This window comes from Schistosoma mansoni, assembly GCF_000237925.1.
Source record: "Schistosoma mansoni, WGS project CABG00000000 data, supercontig 0041, strain Puerto Rico, whole genome shotgun sequence".
NCBI classification, from domain to species: Eukaryota; Metazoa; Platyhelminthes; class Trematoda; order Strigeidida; family Schistosomatidae; genus Schistosoma; species Schistosoma mansoni.
In genome coordinates, this window is record NW_017386027.1 from 1012191 (window position 1) to 1029852 (window position 17662).

General features: G+C 36.8%; 1 protein-coding gene across 1 annotated transcript; it reads left to right on the plus strand.

Moving 5' to 3' along the window:
- The first annotated feature begins 7334 nt into the window (after positions 1-7334).
- Smp_086900 (ADP-ribosylation factor, arf, putative) lies at positions 7335-16334 on the plus strand. The gene is made up of 6 exons (XM_018790680.1): positions 7335-7367; positions 9211-9291; positions 9329-9463; positions 11262-11455; positions 13162-13340; positions 15899-16334. Exons 2-6 carry the CDS (start codon positions 9288-9290, stop codon positions 15927-15929), a joined length of 543 nt encoding a protein of 180 aa, XP_018646076.1. The 5' UTR covers positions 7335-7367; positions 9211-9287; the 3' UTR covers positions 15930-16334.
- Positions 16335-17662: the final 1328 nt, after the last annotated feature.

The window sequence follows — 17662 nt, forward strand, 5'->3', positions numbered from 1 at the left end:
CTAGCAACTAAAGTGAAAGACGAGTAATATCTCATAATAAACAATGTATTTCAGTTTATAACTGTACCACTTTCTAATAATGTACCGAGTACTTGTGTTTATTAAACTATAATGTAGCTAATCAAACATTTCGTCTACTGGAACACTGTTTAAACTTTTCTCAAGATGTACGTTCTTTAAATAAAATTTCGTAGTTGTAACTCGGGTTATGCTTTTGTGGATCGGAAAATGTAATGTTGTATCTACTTTTTCTTCTTTTTACCCTTCCCAGTCTTCTTTATACCTTTTCCTGTTTTCTTTTTGCCTTTTTTCGCCCCTCCCTTTTTTAAGGGTTTTGTTTCTAGTTTCTTTGTAAGCGGTACATATTCAACACGTTTTCCAATACACCTTAACTAAAAACCGATTTGGAAATAATAAAAAAACTGTAAGATAAGGATTGACATCATGTAAAACTTTGTCACTTGGGGTGTCGAAAGTAATATAGAGATTTTTTCTTATGTTGTTGTATACTCGGTGACTGTCTTACTATTCATATCTTAAATGTTTCTGATAAGAGTCATTTTTACGAGAATATTTTGTTTCTTTTGGTCTTTGTGCTAGTGACTGATAATATCGCATTACATATTTCCGATCATTTTTACGTAGGGCACCAGTGTATATTAGTCTTACAAATCGCAGTTACTTTATGGTTACCGATTATAATTAGTACTTTACAGCAGACACACTGAAGTTTGGTTGGAGAATTTCTTTAACACTATACCTTAATATATCTGTCATAGTGTTGCAACTATAAACTTAAGTTGAATTTCTATCTCATTTGACCACTAATATGTTTGCTGAACTCGTAGCTAATGATTTTGCTTATTGTGGTACACAAAAATGTCTGACATTCAACATGAGTCCTTAGTCTAGATGGAAATATTGAGAGATGTGTAGAAAATGTTCCTGTAAAGTCAGAATACAACAATGCTACTTCATGTCCTCCGTCTTATTTGCTAGTTGAGAGAGTACCTCTGAAGCTAATTGACATCGCAAGTGAATTGTACGGTTAAATTTTACACCACCTAGTTAGTTTCGATTACTTGTCGTTATATTTTTTGTGGGAAGAAGTGTATCAATAATAATCACAGATTTGCATTCACTGTTTAGGCGCTACTATCTTATATATGAAAATCAATGTATTCGTGTTATCCGTGAAAAATATCTGGGGTAACTATGCGCTATAAATCTGGAACTAATGACTTATCACCGGATAGATCTTGGCACTTCAAAAACAGATAAATCCCCAAATCATTGCTAATCCAAATTCATAAAAATTTATTTGTTAGACAAGAATTGGAATATGTCACTGCGCCACTTGTTTTTACCTCGTGCAAATTTATCTATTTATACATTCAGCGCATAAACATCAGTTATGTTACTATAAGTATTAAGATGTACCTCAAAATAAGACCTATTCTTAACTTCTGAATGAGCTGCTAATTAAACCAGTATTATCTAAATGCATGAACAAGATTTTTGACTCCGTTCATCAAGGTTAACTAAATTTCGCCTAACCTTTCCCCTTGTAACAATTGCATAAGACCCGAGTAAGGCTAGTTTGTGGGTTTTACATCCATATGAAATAAGTTAATAGTAGCTGAGATAGACAGATGTCTCCAGGTTCTTATAAAACTATGTAAAGTGTTAGAAATTTACCTGATTGCAAACAAAACAGTGGTCTTCAGCTTTCATTTTCCCTTGAAAGTCTCCGACCAGACAAACCTTGCAAAATCTTGTTCCACACCATTTGCACATGTATGTCTTAATAATTAATTATCATTCAGTACTTGAAACGATTGTAAGATACTGTGTCGTTTGCCTGACAGCCCCATCTACACATTTAGATGCAGTTTTTAATTTAGCTTGCGAACAGAAATTTCTTAAACGTTTTAAGGACCACAGATGGCACTGTAATCACCTGTGTTACAAAGGGTCAACAATCTAGAGATAACATATGATAGTGTCATTTAGAAAAAATGAAGGGGATGTATGTTCAGTACTCTGGCTATACTTACGTATAATTATGCTCACAACCTAAATAGAGATAAAGTTGATAAATAAACAAGCTTCCGATCTTCCTAAGGGTTTTTCATACTATTGCGTAAATATCAAACTTAGTTACCGTCAAGGTTGAAGGTACAATACTAGTACATTGGAAAGATTACCACAATATCAGAATTTGGAAATAACTGCATGACGCCAAGTGGAACCATTTCATTTTCACTATTGTGGTAGGGGTTGGTAGTCCCAGAATGATAAGGTAGTACTTATATCCAATGTTTTTGTATAAATGGTTCTGGAAGTAACAGAAGAAGCTCTAGCTTAACATGCTCCCGTATCTAGTATCAAAGCGCAGCGGTTAACAAATCCCCAAAAGCGAATTCGAACACATGATAGAGTTAGGAATCATTCGACTGTCAAACACCCCATGGGCATCTCCCTTGTATGTGGTCCCTAAGAAAGGCAGCGACGATTGGCGTCCAACTGGTGATTATCGATGTTTCAATGCAAAAACCATTCCTGATCGTTACCCATTGCCTCGTATTCATTATTTGACGGCCACATTGAAAGGCACAACTTTCTTTTCGAAAGTCGACTTGGTTAAAGCCCATAACCGAATCAACATGGCTACTGACGATATTCCTAAAACCGCCATCATAACTCTCTTCGAACTCTACGAATTTTCGCGGATGCCTTTCGGTTGGCGAGTCATTGATATAGCACAGTAACGAGGCCATGGAAGTCAGTATTCAGACTGGAAGCTTTGTCATGTGTTACTTGGCAACCCATTGGATATAACAACAAGTAAGGCTTTTTTCACTCACCTAACTTGGGATAGTTGAATGTTTATATATGACAAGAAAAATTGAGAATGGAAATGAGATAATGGTGAAGAGCATCTGCTAAAATGAGTGAGATTTTCTGGAAATGAATCACTCGTAAGTATGATTAAAACTTCCAATAAGGCTCTTGAAGTAATGCCACGAAAATTACTCCATGCGTCCGACTTTGACACTGATTTGAATTTACAACATATTCTTCCGAAGTAGAGTGAACACCGAAGCTTCAGTTCTATAGCTATGAAACACTTTATCAAAGCCACAAACAGTGAGATTATCTTGATAAAAGTTGACAACTTTAAAATAAACAATAGTGATATCCAACACTTCTCGAGTAAACGGCACACATAATATCTTGAAAATTCGCAGTTTGGCACAGTTCATGAGTTAAAAATATCTGGATTGGAACTCTAATAGAATGTCATTAAATTTTTCAAAAAACAAACAAAACATCGTTTACCATTGTGATCAATAAAAGTCAATCTAAGGGTGGTCAGGAGTAACTTATTCCCAAATTAACTTTAGAGAACCTTTTAGAACAATAAAATCAGTTATGGTTGTTGTTGGCCTCAAAACTAGTCGGAGTTTTCCCTAACTACCAGGAATTCAGTTTTGGACCAACAAAATATTGTTGAATTCAAATTAAAGCATTGAACATCAAGGAGTCACACCACTCTAGATCAAAACTGTTAGTCCTAATGTATAACGGATGTTCAGGGCTCGACAACTCTTTCATCTGCGACTTCTTTATGAACTAAGGATCCGAAACTTAAACGAATCAAATGTAAAAAATGAAAGTATTCAAAGACTTATTTGAAAATTAGCCTGTTTGTAGAGAAGCAAGTTATCTAAGCTGATTAGCTGCTGCAAGGGATGCGTTGAACGACATACTCAATGGTGATATGGTGAGGATGCGTGAACGAGCGAATCCAGCGACAGCATCTCCGGCTAGGTAAATGACGTCAGATTCGATGCCTAAGACATGTCGAACCATTTATTTGTTTAGTTTTTTGAGAATTATTTATTTATTTTGAGAATTGATTTTCTGCTACATACTAAACAACTTCAATAAGTCCCAACATTTTAGTTTCAGATCGCATCTACAAAGTCATTCTATTTTCAGTATGATCAGGACACTCCAAAAAAGTTCACAAGCCCAGAACGAATTACTTGTCAGCTGACTACCGACTTTCCCATCGAATAATCAATGAGTGGAATTCATTACCTCAGCACGTGGTTGAGGCTCCATCCGTCGACACCTTCAAAGGAAAGTTGGATCAGCTGAGAGACCATCATTGCCAGGACTAACACAGGCCATCAAGCCTCCTGTCCTTTCCAAACTGAAACTGTAAAATACGACTATGAAAGTCTACAAGATTAAACGAGTGATCTCTCAGTTATGAGGCCATTCTACCAAAATGACAATAAGAAGCGAAGAAATTAACCAGTGAAAATTACCCCATCTTATGGATATAGGATATATTTCATCTAAAATTCCGAACCTCACCGAAGGAACAAAATGAATGAGCTACGTGAACTTAGCAACGCTAATGATGCCCATCTGATAGGAATATCCGAAACTTGGATAACGTCTCGGTTTACGGACCAGGAGCTAGCAATAACTGGAATGTCTTTATTTCGCAACGACAGAAAAACAGGAATGGGGGGTGGGGTAGCACTATACATACGGTCATGCCTGGATGCGCACCAACTTCACAACCAAGAGTTTCTCAATCTTGATGAGTTAGTATGGTGCTAAGTAAGATTGTCTATCACATTGAAGTGTGTAGTTGGGGTCATCTACAGGAAGCCCACTGCCGAGATCGAGTATGACAAACGTCTGCTGGAAGGATTAACTCGCTCTACGCGTCTCGGATTCTCTCAAATCCTGATTCTAGGGGACTTCAATCTTCCTAGAATCAACTTCGTGGAACATACATACATTGGAGATGACAACTCTACTGAAGCTCTGTTCTTCAACCTTATCGGTGACCTGGGATTATTCGAAAATGTGAAGTCGGCAACTCGTTGGAGAAACAGTCAGACGCCGTCGCGCTTAGACTGGGTATTCACAAATGAAGAATTCCTAGTTTACAACCTCTCAATCCTGGCTCCCCTGGGGAAAAGTGATCACGCCGTCTTATCATTCAGCTTTGTCAGCAAAACGGAGCTAAGATATCCTACTAGCAACAAGCGCTGGAACTTCAAACGGTTGAATGTGTTAGCTTTACAGGACTATCTACAACAGGTGGATTGGGATGTTCACCCTCAACTTGAAGTGGATGCTCATTGGGATTTCTTACTGCACACGATCTTATGTGCTACTGAGCATTCAGTTCCTCAACTGGTCCCAAAAAGCTACAAACAACCTCCAATCATCAAGAACCGCACTCGTCGTTTGCTAAGCCGCAAAAGGCACTGTTGGGCTGAATATGAACGAAATGACAATAACGACGCATACAGGCAATATAAACGCATAAGGAACATATGTCCAAAGGCAATAAGAGAAGACAGGCTTCAGTTCCAGACCAAGCTTATCGATAAATTCATCTCCAATCCGAAAAGCTTATCCAGTTACGCAGCTTCTCTTCGACAAGGCAAAACTGGAGTTTCCCAACTGCTTGGTCCTAATGGCCCGACCAATAACGACAGTGACGCCGCTAACCTTTTGGCTGAACAATACTCCCAGACATTCCAGCTGACCCACATCAACCATACTGACGAAAGCTTCATTTGCACCTGTACAGGACTTTCCGAAGTGGATCTGAGTGCTGACCTGGTGCTCCGTAAACTGCAGCACCTAAGAAAAGACACTTCTCCTGGTCCGGATATGCTTCATTCCGCTGTTTTGAGGGAAGCAGCTTCAATCCTGGCGACACCACTTAGCGTGATGTTTGCACACTCGCTAAGCAGAGGCAAACTACCAGAAATTTGGAAGCCGGCCCACATCACACCAATTTTCAAAGGAGGTCGATGCAGTGAACCCTCAAGCTACCGACCAGTTGCCCTTCTCTCCATACCTTCCAAAATTATGGAATCCCTAATATACGACGGTATATTAGAATACTTATTATCCTCAAAGTTCTTCTCACCTCAACAGCATGGTTTCAGAAATGGTCATTCTTGTATGACCAACCTGCTGACTGCGAGGGATAGATGGACAACCATCCTTGATCGCAAGGGGAAGGTTGACGTCATCTACCTGGACTTCTCAAAAGCTTTTGATAGGGTCAACCATATATGTCTTATCAAGAAGATTAGACGATTGGGTATAAAACCCCCTTTGATTGATTGGCTCTCTTCATATTTAGAAAATCGACACTTTAAGGTCAGGGTTAACTTCACTCTCTCTCGGGCTGTGGAATGTCCTAGTGGGGTCCCCCAGGGCTCAATACTAGGACCTCTTCTCTTCTTGATTTACATTAACGATCTTCCTCAACAAGTTTCATCTGACTTATTGCTTTTTGCTGATGATGTGAAACTTTGGAGAGAGATACGTAATCATAATGATATACTAGTTCTTCAGGGAGGATCTGACCCGACTTCAAAGTTGGGCAGACGACAACGGACTTATCTTCAACACTTCAAAGTGCAAAGTAGTCCATCTGAGACATGTTGCAGACTATAGTGATAACTTAGGTAACTCCCCTCTAGAAGTTTCCCAAGTCGAAAAAGATCTAGGAGTGTTGGTACCCTATGACCTGAAATCGTATGCGAACTGTGACAAAAACGCCTTTCAAGCAAACCTTGCACTGGTAACATTGAAGCGCATTTTTGGCCAGTTTGACGGTAGAACCTTCCACATAATCTTCAACAGTTTTATTCGTCCCCATTTAGAGTACGGAAACATAGTATTTCTTCCCTCCCTCCAAAAGGATAAGGACACTCTGGAACGTATACAACGTCGAGCCACGAAATCAGTTCGGGGACTCAAATTCAAACCTTATGAAGAGCGCCTCCAATCACTGAACCTTTACCCGTTAGAGTACAGGCGTCTTAGAGGTGACCTTCTTATGACTTACAGTATCCTTAATACTTCTGATCATCCCCTTAAACATCTTCTTAAGCTTAGTCATAACACTAACCTAAGAGGTAACACCCAGAAATTGGAGACCCTATATAGCAGAACAGACTGCAGACACAACTTCTACTCCGTTAGAGTTGTCAAGTGCTGGAATTCTCTGCCGACTGAGCTAGTCCAAGCGACTTCTCAAGAGTCCTTTAAGAGGAAACATGACTTATTCTTAAGGACTAAGGATAACATATTATTATGATTTACCAAATTCTTTTTTTTCCTCTATTATCGTTCATATACCTAGGTTTTTGCCTGGAGGTACTGGTGATCCACTGCTACTAGACACGTAAGCCCGTTAAGCGAAATCTTCTTATATTCCGTCCTCAACCATTTGAACCATTTGAACATTAGACACTAAATGAATTCTATTCAAGTTTTGGGCTACAAGTGGTAGCTTTGGTCACGGGTTTGTGTGTAATTGTTAAGGTTTCGGTTGTATTGTGATTTATGAGATAGTCCAATCACCCCTCAGATAAACAAATTCCACTACATTGACATGAAATTGTCTATCCGTTCTAATACTCAACAGCTTTGTCACGTGCTTGTATAGACCTGTTTGTCTATACAATGTCAATTAATCGATATTTTTACTCTTTGTATGGTTTCGATACGGTTCCAGGTATTTGGTATCGATGATTCACAACTAAGAGTGATGAATATCTGAGGACTCGAAAGTTCTTCCTGGCATTGTAGGGTCAGTCGACCTAAGATCCAGCAGCATATCATGTTTCTCAAGCATTTACCCACAGAGCCTCTTTATTGTATTTACTCTTGTTCGACGATCACGGGATTTCCACACTAAGATTCCCCTATACCTTTTATGAGATTTTAAAGTCACTGCTCTATCCCTATGTAAAGATCCTTATTAAACGATCTGCAGATATGACATCGAAGATGAACTCTGAGCATGACGTGCTACTTTGCTCCCAAGTTATTATTAGGGAATTTCAAACTTATTAGCGGGCGTTAACGACCGGTACGAACCGTGTTGTTCCCGTACTAGTAAACTACATAGTTCTACGTGTCTAGGAAGCTTGTCCTAATTAACTCCTAGAAACTTGTATCGGTTTGTTTTGCGAAATATTACGTAAACATAAGGGCAGGTTGGTGCATGAAATACCTAGGAGGTGGGGATAATGGCATTTTAATATATTTATCCAGTTTCCTTTTACACGAGAACAATTATTTCTGCGAGTCCGAAAACAACTTGTGTCCCTGCTTGATAATCCTATGATAAATGTAAAAGCAATAAGTTGAACTTACATAGAAGAGTTTAAATTGTAGACTATATTAGTTCCTAGTTCACTTTAAGAGAAAAAGTGTTCTCCGTCGGTAATTTATGTAGCATTTAAGAGAAGGCTGGTTTATAGGTATTTCGAAGTAGTTAACCACGAAAGGACTGTCTCCCCACCCCAATTCTATTATTCTCCTTTCTAATTTTTCATTCAAACAAATAGTTTCGGTGCACAAAGTCGTTTATGTACTAGATCCTATGTTGTATATACAGGTTGATCATATTCTGAGACATGTTTCATGACGATATTATCGAGCCCCTCCAGTGGCCCTGTAATTTCTTTATTCATGTTACATAAAAATCCACGAAATCACTCAAGTCATATACCATTTATTTTCCTTTATTTATGTTGTCGTTCGTCCCAAAGTCATTGTCCTTTAAATCCTTTGTAGTATTGTCAAGCCCTGAAATATATGTTTTTCACATGTGATGAAACAATAACATACAAGTTTATCTTCGTCATTAAGTCGTTTTGTAGCTTTCTTATGGCTTGGCGCGAACAAGTTATAAAAAGCCTCATGTGCGCATCTACTTAGAAATCACACCAAAGCCTGCACGTTTTACATTCAAAATTTCCGAGTGCATCACCATTAGAACTAGATTCGTCCGTAGGTGTTTGATATAAAGAAAGACTTTCAGTGATCATCCGATCAATGAATGTAGAGTCCGACACGTGTGCATGGGTTCAAGCTACCACACTATTAGCACAGTAAGGTTGTATTACCAAGCTATATGCTAGAGCAGTAAAAGTAGTTACAGTATTAGTGCTAATAGAAGAGACTATACAGCGATATCTTTAGACCGATGTTTAGATATTATTCAACTGTCTTACTTAAAGCATGTAAAAATGGTTTTCTAATAAATGATAGCTTTTTGCTTACCGTGTTATCTGTTAAATAGTTAATTGATCTTTTTCCCAACTTATATAGGATTATATTATCATCTATCGTAATTTATAGGAACCACACAGTTCCACTTCATCAAACCAAAGTCTTGAATAATTATTCCAAACACAAAACAGTAAGCTATCATATAAATGGGTAAGCATTCTTTTAAACGCAATCATTATGATCTCAGGTGGTATATTTAGTCTGTTTTCTCGACTCTTTGGAAGTAAAGAACGGAGAATTCTCATCTTAGGCTTAGATGGAGCCGGAAAAACGACAATTCTCTATAGGTTACAAGTTGGTGAGGTGGTAACAACCATCCCTAGTAAGTCTTTAATCTTCGATAGATTCTTTATAAACAGCACCTGTTATTGGTTATCATATAAGTAACGTACATTTAATAGGATTAAAATACACTTAAATCCCCATAATTGTAATCTTTAGACTGTAAGAAAATCTTAGCATAAATTATGACAAAAGTTCTAGTTTTTTATGATTGGAATCTGTCAATTCCAAATTAATTTGAGCTGTAAAAATGATTTATATAAATGTATTTTATGAAAATACTCTTGGTAGCTTAGTACAAACTATGCATAAAAGAGAAAAAAGTATGCTCTTTAGCGTATAACACTTATTCTCTACCAGTTTAACTCAATATGGGAGTGCTTCTCTGTATATTTAGTTCATTGCTTTCTTATAAAATATGAGTATACTCAGTTAGTTATTAAAACTAATATTGCCAAACTAATCAGCAGAAGAGGGTCTTAAATAAAAAACGAGAATATAATTTCAGATGGATCTCCGATGCAGGCAAGCGAATTTAATGATTACTAGTTTAATAGATGAATATTTAGTACCATATAACAAGACATTTTTGTATACTTCCGGTCGTATGAAGAGACAATGTATATCTATTACTGTCCCGAGGTCTTAAAATATAATTATTTTGAAGAAATCACTTGAAGCTTTTGAAACTACCTTCATTTCTGTCTTGTATTTAATCAAAAAACGATTTGTAACAGTGAATCTAAGTTTGGAAACAGGTTTAAAGTTCATGTGGTCGAAAAGTGTATTGCAAACAAACATTCTAATAACGCACCCATCTCCCTGATATCATCCAGAGTATGTAAGTTGATCCGACACCAGTTACACACACCGATATGTGAGATATTTACCGTTATCTATCAGCATAAATTAATTATTATTCATAGAATTATTCCAAGCTCTCTTCTATAAATAGTAAAAGGCTGGTCTAAATAAGAGTTTCAATCCAAGAACTGAGTCATTGAATATAAATAGCACTGAGTTCTGACTCAAATGTTAAAGTTTCTAGATGCATTTCTAGAGATCATTTGAATTAAATACTAAAAAGTTCGAAGTATGAATAAAGTAACTGTCCAATATCCCGTCTGTTATTAGTTCTTAGCTCTGTTTTTAGAAGCTATTAGGTAAATTACTGGGTCTGCTCTAACATTTGGGATCAATTATTTTAAATTTTTTAAGTCTCAATGCTAACTGTATATACTCGTGATTGAAAATAAATGACAGATACTGTCTATTTAAAAAATTTGATAAACCTTTTCCTGAATAATTAAAATTTGAATAGATACTAAACTAAACAGTAACCAGTGGAGTTCAACCAGGTCTGTTGGGAGATATCAACTCACTGATGACATTGGTCAATGGTTACTCAATTTCGTGGATCGGTTGAAGTTAGACATTAACGCCGTTGGGTGCCGGCTCAGTGGTCTAGAGGTTAAGTGCTCTGGCGCGAAACTGATAGGTCCTGGGTTCGAATCTCGCGAGTGCGGGATCGTGGATGCGCATGGCTAAGGAGTTGCACAATAGGACAAAACGGCTCTCCAGTGCTTCCAGGTTTTCGACGATGGTCTAGCTTCAATTGACTTATGATCTCAACCCTATAAACAGATATTTGTTGCGAAATTATACTATTGGTGCTAAAATTCCTTACTATGACAAAATGTATGGTATTGGATAATACTACTATTATTATTATCATCGAGATAATCACTAGATATCAGTATAACTTCTTTTTTTAAAACAAAGCCCAGTAAAATTCTTTAGAATTATTGATGTTCATATTCTCTTTTTCAAAATCTTAGCTATTGGATTCAATGTAGAAACGGTTGTTCACAAAAATCTTAAATTTCAAGTATGGGATTTAGGTGGTCAAACTAGTATTCGACCATATTGGCGTTGTTATTACGCGAATACTGATGCTATTATTTATGTAGTGGATAGTATGGATAAAGATCGAGTTGGAATTTCCAAACAAGAATTATTTTCTATGCTTGAGGTAAATTTTTAAATTTTAACTTAATTCATATCTTAACTAATAGATGACTTACAGTTGTAAGTATGGGGCTGTCGTTCAGTTTTATTTCGATCACGAACCGATCAAGGTTAGAGAGAACTATTGAAAACCTGAGGACACGACCAGTGGAGTTCAACCGTGTTGGGTGTAAGGAAGTCACCTACCAAATACTATGAAATATGGCCTACTAATATCGTGAATTGACTGAGGTTAAACTTGTACACTATGATTGATTTATTTAAACACATAAATATTGGTACAAGGAAGCACCAGATATATATGCGCGACACAAATCTCATTTGACTTATGTGAGGGCTGTGATACTGCCCAGGTGCACAAACTGAAGCAGATGGTTTTCTTAGGGGACCACACCCGGAGCCTTTGACCTGAAGATCTGATCAACAAGGCAGTGGAGCATCATGAGGAGATGCAGTCCCATGGTAGCCGGTGATCAACGATTGATTCATACGCCATTTGTTCCTTCAGGATACTGGAGCCCATGTGCACCATTGGTTTGGAATAAGGGTTTTTCTACTTCCCTAGGTGGACTTTCCGTGTCTATCAACCCGGTTAAAGCACCGGACATTCATTTCCCGATAATATAAATAAGTTTACATAAACTTACTATCTTTCATGCGGTCACTAATGACATCGTTTCGTTTGATGTTTTGTATGAATAATATAACCCAGATGGAATCCATAGACCATTGGTTTAGTACTGACTAAAACTTATCAGCGTAATCTATCTGCAATCCTGATAAAGATTATAATACATACATTCGATTTATTTTGCCACTATTACTACTAAATGATCAGAATAAAACCCAACTTCATTGTATTGTCTATAGTATCTATTGGATTCTTTTACTAATCACTTGACCTCCTAATCCCAACCAACACAAAACTTTTATCCTCCATTCGTTTAACATCAAAGAACTTGACTAAATCATCTAATGAACTTTTAAAAGATTAATTAGTAGAATTACATCAACACATAAGGAGGGAGGACTAGACGATAGAACATTAACTTATATCCACCGATTAATGTGTTAATCTTACTTTTGTCTCATATTGTTTCACTCTTTCCTAGGTTAGTATTCTTCACTCGGTTTGACAAAAATAAGTACAAGAGTGAGGAAGTTGAAAACAACAAATAATCTTCCAAAGAAGGAGCTAGAACGAAGTTTATAAATGTAGAAATACAATTTTGTTTGGAAACTATAGAAATTTCTAAGATGAGTTTCTCTCATATTGTGTCTACATAATCTTTGGGAGTCTTGAGAAATTTGCTACTTGGACGCTTGTTACTAACTTTCTAGCTGTTTACGTATAACCCCAGAACAGCTGTACATCTCAACTCGAAAAATAGGAAAAGACACGAAATGTGAGGGCTTTGTTTCATAGTTATGCACAAAAAGTCAAGTGCATTTATGGCGTCTTATCACTTTAACCTTTTAGAAACTTCTGGAAACGCCAAATATAGCAACGATGTAAGTAATTATTCAACCAAAACGTGACAACCATCTGGATGTTTCCATGAAAACTCTATTGCGTACTAGACTAAGAGTTCCCAGTTTCATGAGCCTCTGATGACAGATATTTCCAGACATCAAAAAACTCTTTTCAACTAAATATACTTTCATACTTGAGAAACTTTATAACGTTACTTAATTTGTCTCGGTATACAGGAGGAAGAGCTTCGTGGTGCTGTACTGGTGATATTGGCAAATAAACAAGATATATCTGGTTGTATGACTATCAGTGAAGTAGCACAATCACTTGGCTTAGCTGCAATTAAAAATAGACGTTACCAATTATTTAAAACATCTGCATTAAAGGGTGAAGGATTAGAAGAAGCCATGGATTGGTGAGTTTTATTCATTCTATTATAAAATGAATAATTAATTTTGCTTTAAATCTATATTCCTTATGGTTACATAGAGTGGTTAAGATGTTTGACTCTTAACCACTAAGCCATATATTTCAACCTTGCGCCCCACGTACTTAACTTTGAAGAACTAGTTGGTATCACCAGCCTTCGTACTTGGAGCGTAACTCGAAGCGAATAAAATGTAATTGTACTTGGTAAATAAGTAAACAGGAGATGTATATAGTAAGATATTAGTTGGCTGGTGATGAATTGAATGGCCCACCTACTTAAATTGGGTTTTGCGCTAGTTGTCACTTGTCAAGAGCAAGTTATATTTATAATCTTATCGAAATTAATGCTCTATATAACATTCAAACTTGGATCATTCATTTTACAAGTTAAAGGTGTTACCAATGAACTCTTCAAGTTTCGTTATCTTTCTACATGTGATAATGAGTGAGACTACGCTCATATTTCAGGACTTGAGTCAGTCAGTCAGCTACAATGTAGGACCAGGCACATATAAGCATCGGTCCAAGTTGCCACACCTCGTTAGCACAACAAGATGAACACCGGATTCATAGAAGTAGTTAATTTAGTGGTGGTAATATATAAAAGAAAGGTTGTATATAAGGATATAGTATAGGAACGAAGACAGATATGAAGCAATTTTAATCTCAAGGTTTAAGGGAAGATAAAGAGTGTATACACCTGCGCCATTCTGATCGATTCTGAGCCATGTCACACAGTCTCCAACCATAGGTTACGATAGTCACGCGGACCCCAACCAAGTAGTCTGTATCGACCAACATGGCTCAGACTAGAAATTAGTGACTTCGAGCTCTGATGCCACATTTTGGTTTGGCCGCTCCTTTCTTCCAACCATCCCCAATACTAGTCCGAATAGCGCATCGTGGTAATCTGTGTTTAGGCATACGTAACACGTGGCTCAACCATCTCAGTCGATGACGACTCATGACCTCATCAACTGATTTACCATCATTCCCTGATACCCTGTATCTAACCTTAATATTACTTGCCCGGTGATTCCAGCAGATGCGAGCAATATTTCTAAGACATCTGTGGTCAAATACTACTTACGAGTATCTTCTACTCTTAATGACCATGTTTCACAGCCGTAAAGTAGAACAGAATGGACTTGAGTACACTTTATGACACTTTAAAAATAATCAAGTCAACCAACTAATTCCGTCGAATCAATACCGTTAACTAGTTTAGATATTTCCCTAGACGTTTCTACTTTAAAACTTAATTGCATTTCATTGTGCACTAGATTGTTAACTTTGTGTAACTACTCACGTTTATTAGTCAAAAGCTACGATGACTATTGTATTCGTCAACATAATACAATATGCCTTTTATTGGTTCACATATACAGCCGTTTAGATTATATATGCTTTACCATAAATCCGCTGATAATCAAACCTATTCGTTTGTATTAAGGTTTCAGATTTCATAAGACGCTTTTTTACATAATGATACTATTTATTGAGTTGGTAATTTGTAAACAAAAAGTTTTCTCACGTGGTTAATTGACTCTAAGACATGTAGCAAAAGGAGCGGAGCTAAACTGAGTCGGACATTCTAAATAGTACTGCTTCTATAAAACGTAAAGCATTTATCTCTGAAGATATTTTATTCACATTGATTTCAAGGCGTGAATGTTTCTTAAACTATCAAAAAAAAAATTGATAGACGTTGTACCACGGAGAATTTACACAGTTGCAGTGGTGGTTTGACGATTTGAGCAATCGGCTCTCAACCAACAAGTTGCATTTTTGAATTTCAATCCGCCTACTTCACCACTACACCCCTAATACAAGCAATGCAACTTAAAGTTGTATCGTACTTCGTGACTGCGACACATCGTTACCTCTAAGCGTTTTATACACAGTTTGTAATATACTTAACCTTTATATAATTAGATAGGTGACCATAGTAAATATCTTTGTGAGTCCATATCATGTCGCAGTTTGTTCATTCTTAACATTTTAGTCAGTCAGCCATAAAGTAGCACCTGGCACGTATGTACATCGGTTCAAGTTTTCATATCCCATTTTCATCCAGAGATGAAGTTGTCAGACCAAATACCAGAATAGTAGAGGTGGTAGCAGTATCCATGGTAATAAGAGAAAACCAGGCATCGGAGATACAATCCGGAAAACAATATAAATAATGAAATGAAGACGAGAAAGTTATGAAGATTTAGAATCTCGAAATTCGGAAGACAAAGAATGAATGCACGTGCCCATTTCAGAATATTCTAAGCCATGTCGTAGGGAGTTGAATTACGCATTAATCACTTTTGAAAGTTAAAATATGGAAGACTGGTGGCTCGACATACTTAACGTGTCCTCGTTTTTGTCGATACCAAGTAAACAACTTAATAGATTCGCTGGTCGCATTGTTTAGTAACGAATTCAATCTATATTGGTAGAATATACATATTATATGGAAGTAAAAGAGTTATTTAACAGTATTATTGCTAATAACATACTATCTATTTTATTAAAAATCATATTTTATTTATCCAGGTTGTCGAACACTCTGTGTACGCAGAAATGATTTTCTCTATCAAAGTTCTTTTTCATTACACAAAAGAAATAGCTTGTGGATTGGGGAGCTCCTGGTTTTTGATTTTACTTTTAACATGCCCTTTCTTTGTAAATGCCCTTCTTGTCATTTGTTTGAGGTTGACAAAATGTTTCTACTTTTAACTTTTATACTTACAGTCATTTGAGTTAATCAATGTCTTCCTGTGTTTCCACTGAAATGTACAATCTAACTTGCCTGTGATATATCTATTTTCCACTATAATACATTTTCATCAGTGGATATAATCCATTATAAACTACATTGAAATTGCATACCTACACCTCGCGAGGCCGCGTCGAAGGTATACTGACGACTACTTTGTATTACATGTACTATTATGTTTTTTGTGACCTCTTAAAAGAATTTTTTAGTCTCAAGAATGACTTGTAAAACTCTGCGACCCTATTGAAATGAATGACGCAACGACGCTAGGGAATCAAATAACTCTACACCATGTAAACAAAAAAGGTAACAGATTACACTCTGCGAACAGAATTCAACTGACTTATACCGTCATAGAATACAGCTTCTGAAGACAAATATATAACACGGCCATCTCTTTGTCGCAGCAGATTTCTCTTCTCGCAAACATTTTGTCATCATGAGAAATAAGTCGAACTTCTCCCCATGCCTCAATGGTAGCTCCGTACGAATGATTGTATTACCTTCAGTCTACTACAACAGGTATGATTAGCACTAGAGATATATGTGTGTAATTTATTTGCTTCAATCGATCTACAGCGAAATTCACTGCTTAGAATGGAATAAATGAACTCATATTACACATAACTAGGTCAAATTATCCGACACTTCTTTAAGTTCTAATCCACATCTACATTTAAATTCCCAGACTCTAAGTTCACGATAATGATTATAGTGTATTTTTTTATTTAGCCATAGAATCAATGTTTATTCAATTATTGGAGTGTTACAGTCTACTATTTGGATTTAAGAGCAAAATACTAAGAAGTTGAAAAGATACTACAGATCCAAAATATTACTCAAAAACATCGTTGCCACTTATAAGCATTCGACGACCGCGAAATACATGGAGAACGATCTTTTTACGATAACTGCAAATAACTTAGTCTTCTTTTGAATAATTAGTCAGAGACATGTCGCCAAGTAGAGCGGGCAGAATGACGGAAAAATCGATTGATAAGAACGTTTCGCCAGGTTAATAACTCATAATCACATAAACACACTAGATTCAAACGAGACAGATGTTCCTAGTTACCGACGGTGGTATGAAGAGTCCATATACATTTACGAATACATAAAAGGGCTTTGTCATAAAGACGCTGTAGGGACCTATAACATGGACTATGTGAAGCGCGGTTTAACAGATAGATCCACTACGCCATCATAACCTGAAACATTTGCAGACCAATTGTTCCAAATATTTATAGATCCAGGACAGTAAAATGCAAAGAAAGCAGGAAGAGACAAAAAGTACGTAAGAACAACAACGATGAAATAAAATATGGGAGGACTCCCGTCGAATAAAACCATCAGAAGAGTCATGGTCATAATATTAAGGTGGGCAAGAACAAATGGACTTCGAATTTTCCTACTGTCCTCATTAACATATACTGTTTATCTCCCAGGTCAGCGAATCCGCAGCTTCCAGTACGGTTGTGGCGACAGTCCTTGACCTCATAGACTAGTAGCGTATCTTGGTTTGGGGACCCATAACATTCTTC

Excerpts from the sequence above, each read along its gene's own strand:
- Smp_086900 (XM_018790680.1), top strand. Across the intron at positions 9,464-11,261 it reads GGTGGTAACAACCATCCCTA|CTATTGGATTCAATGTAGAA; the intron begins GTAAGTCTTTAA and ends TCAAAATCTTAG. Across the intron at positions 13,341-15,898 it reads TTAGAAGAAGCCATGGATTG|GTTGTCGAACACTCTGTGTA; the intron begins GTGAGTTTTATT and ends TTATTTATCCAG.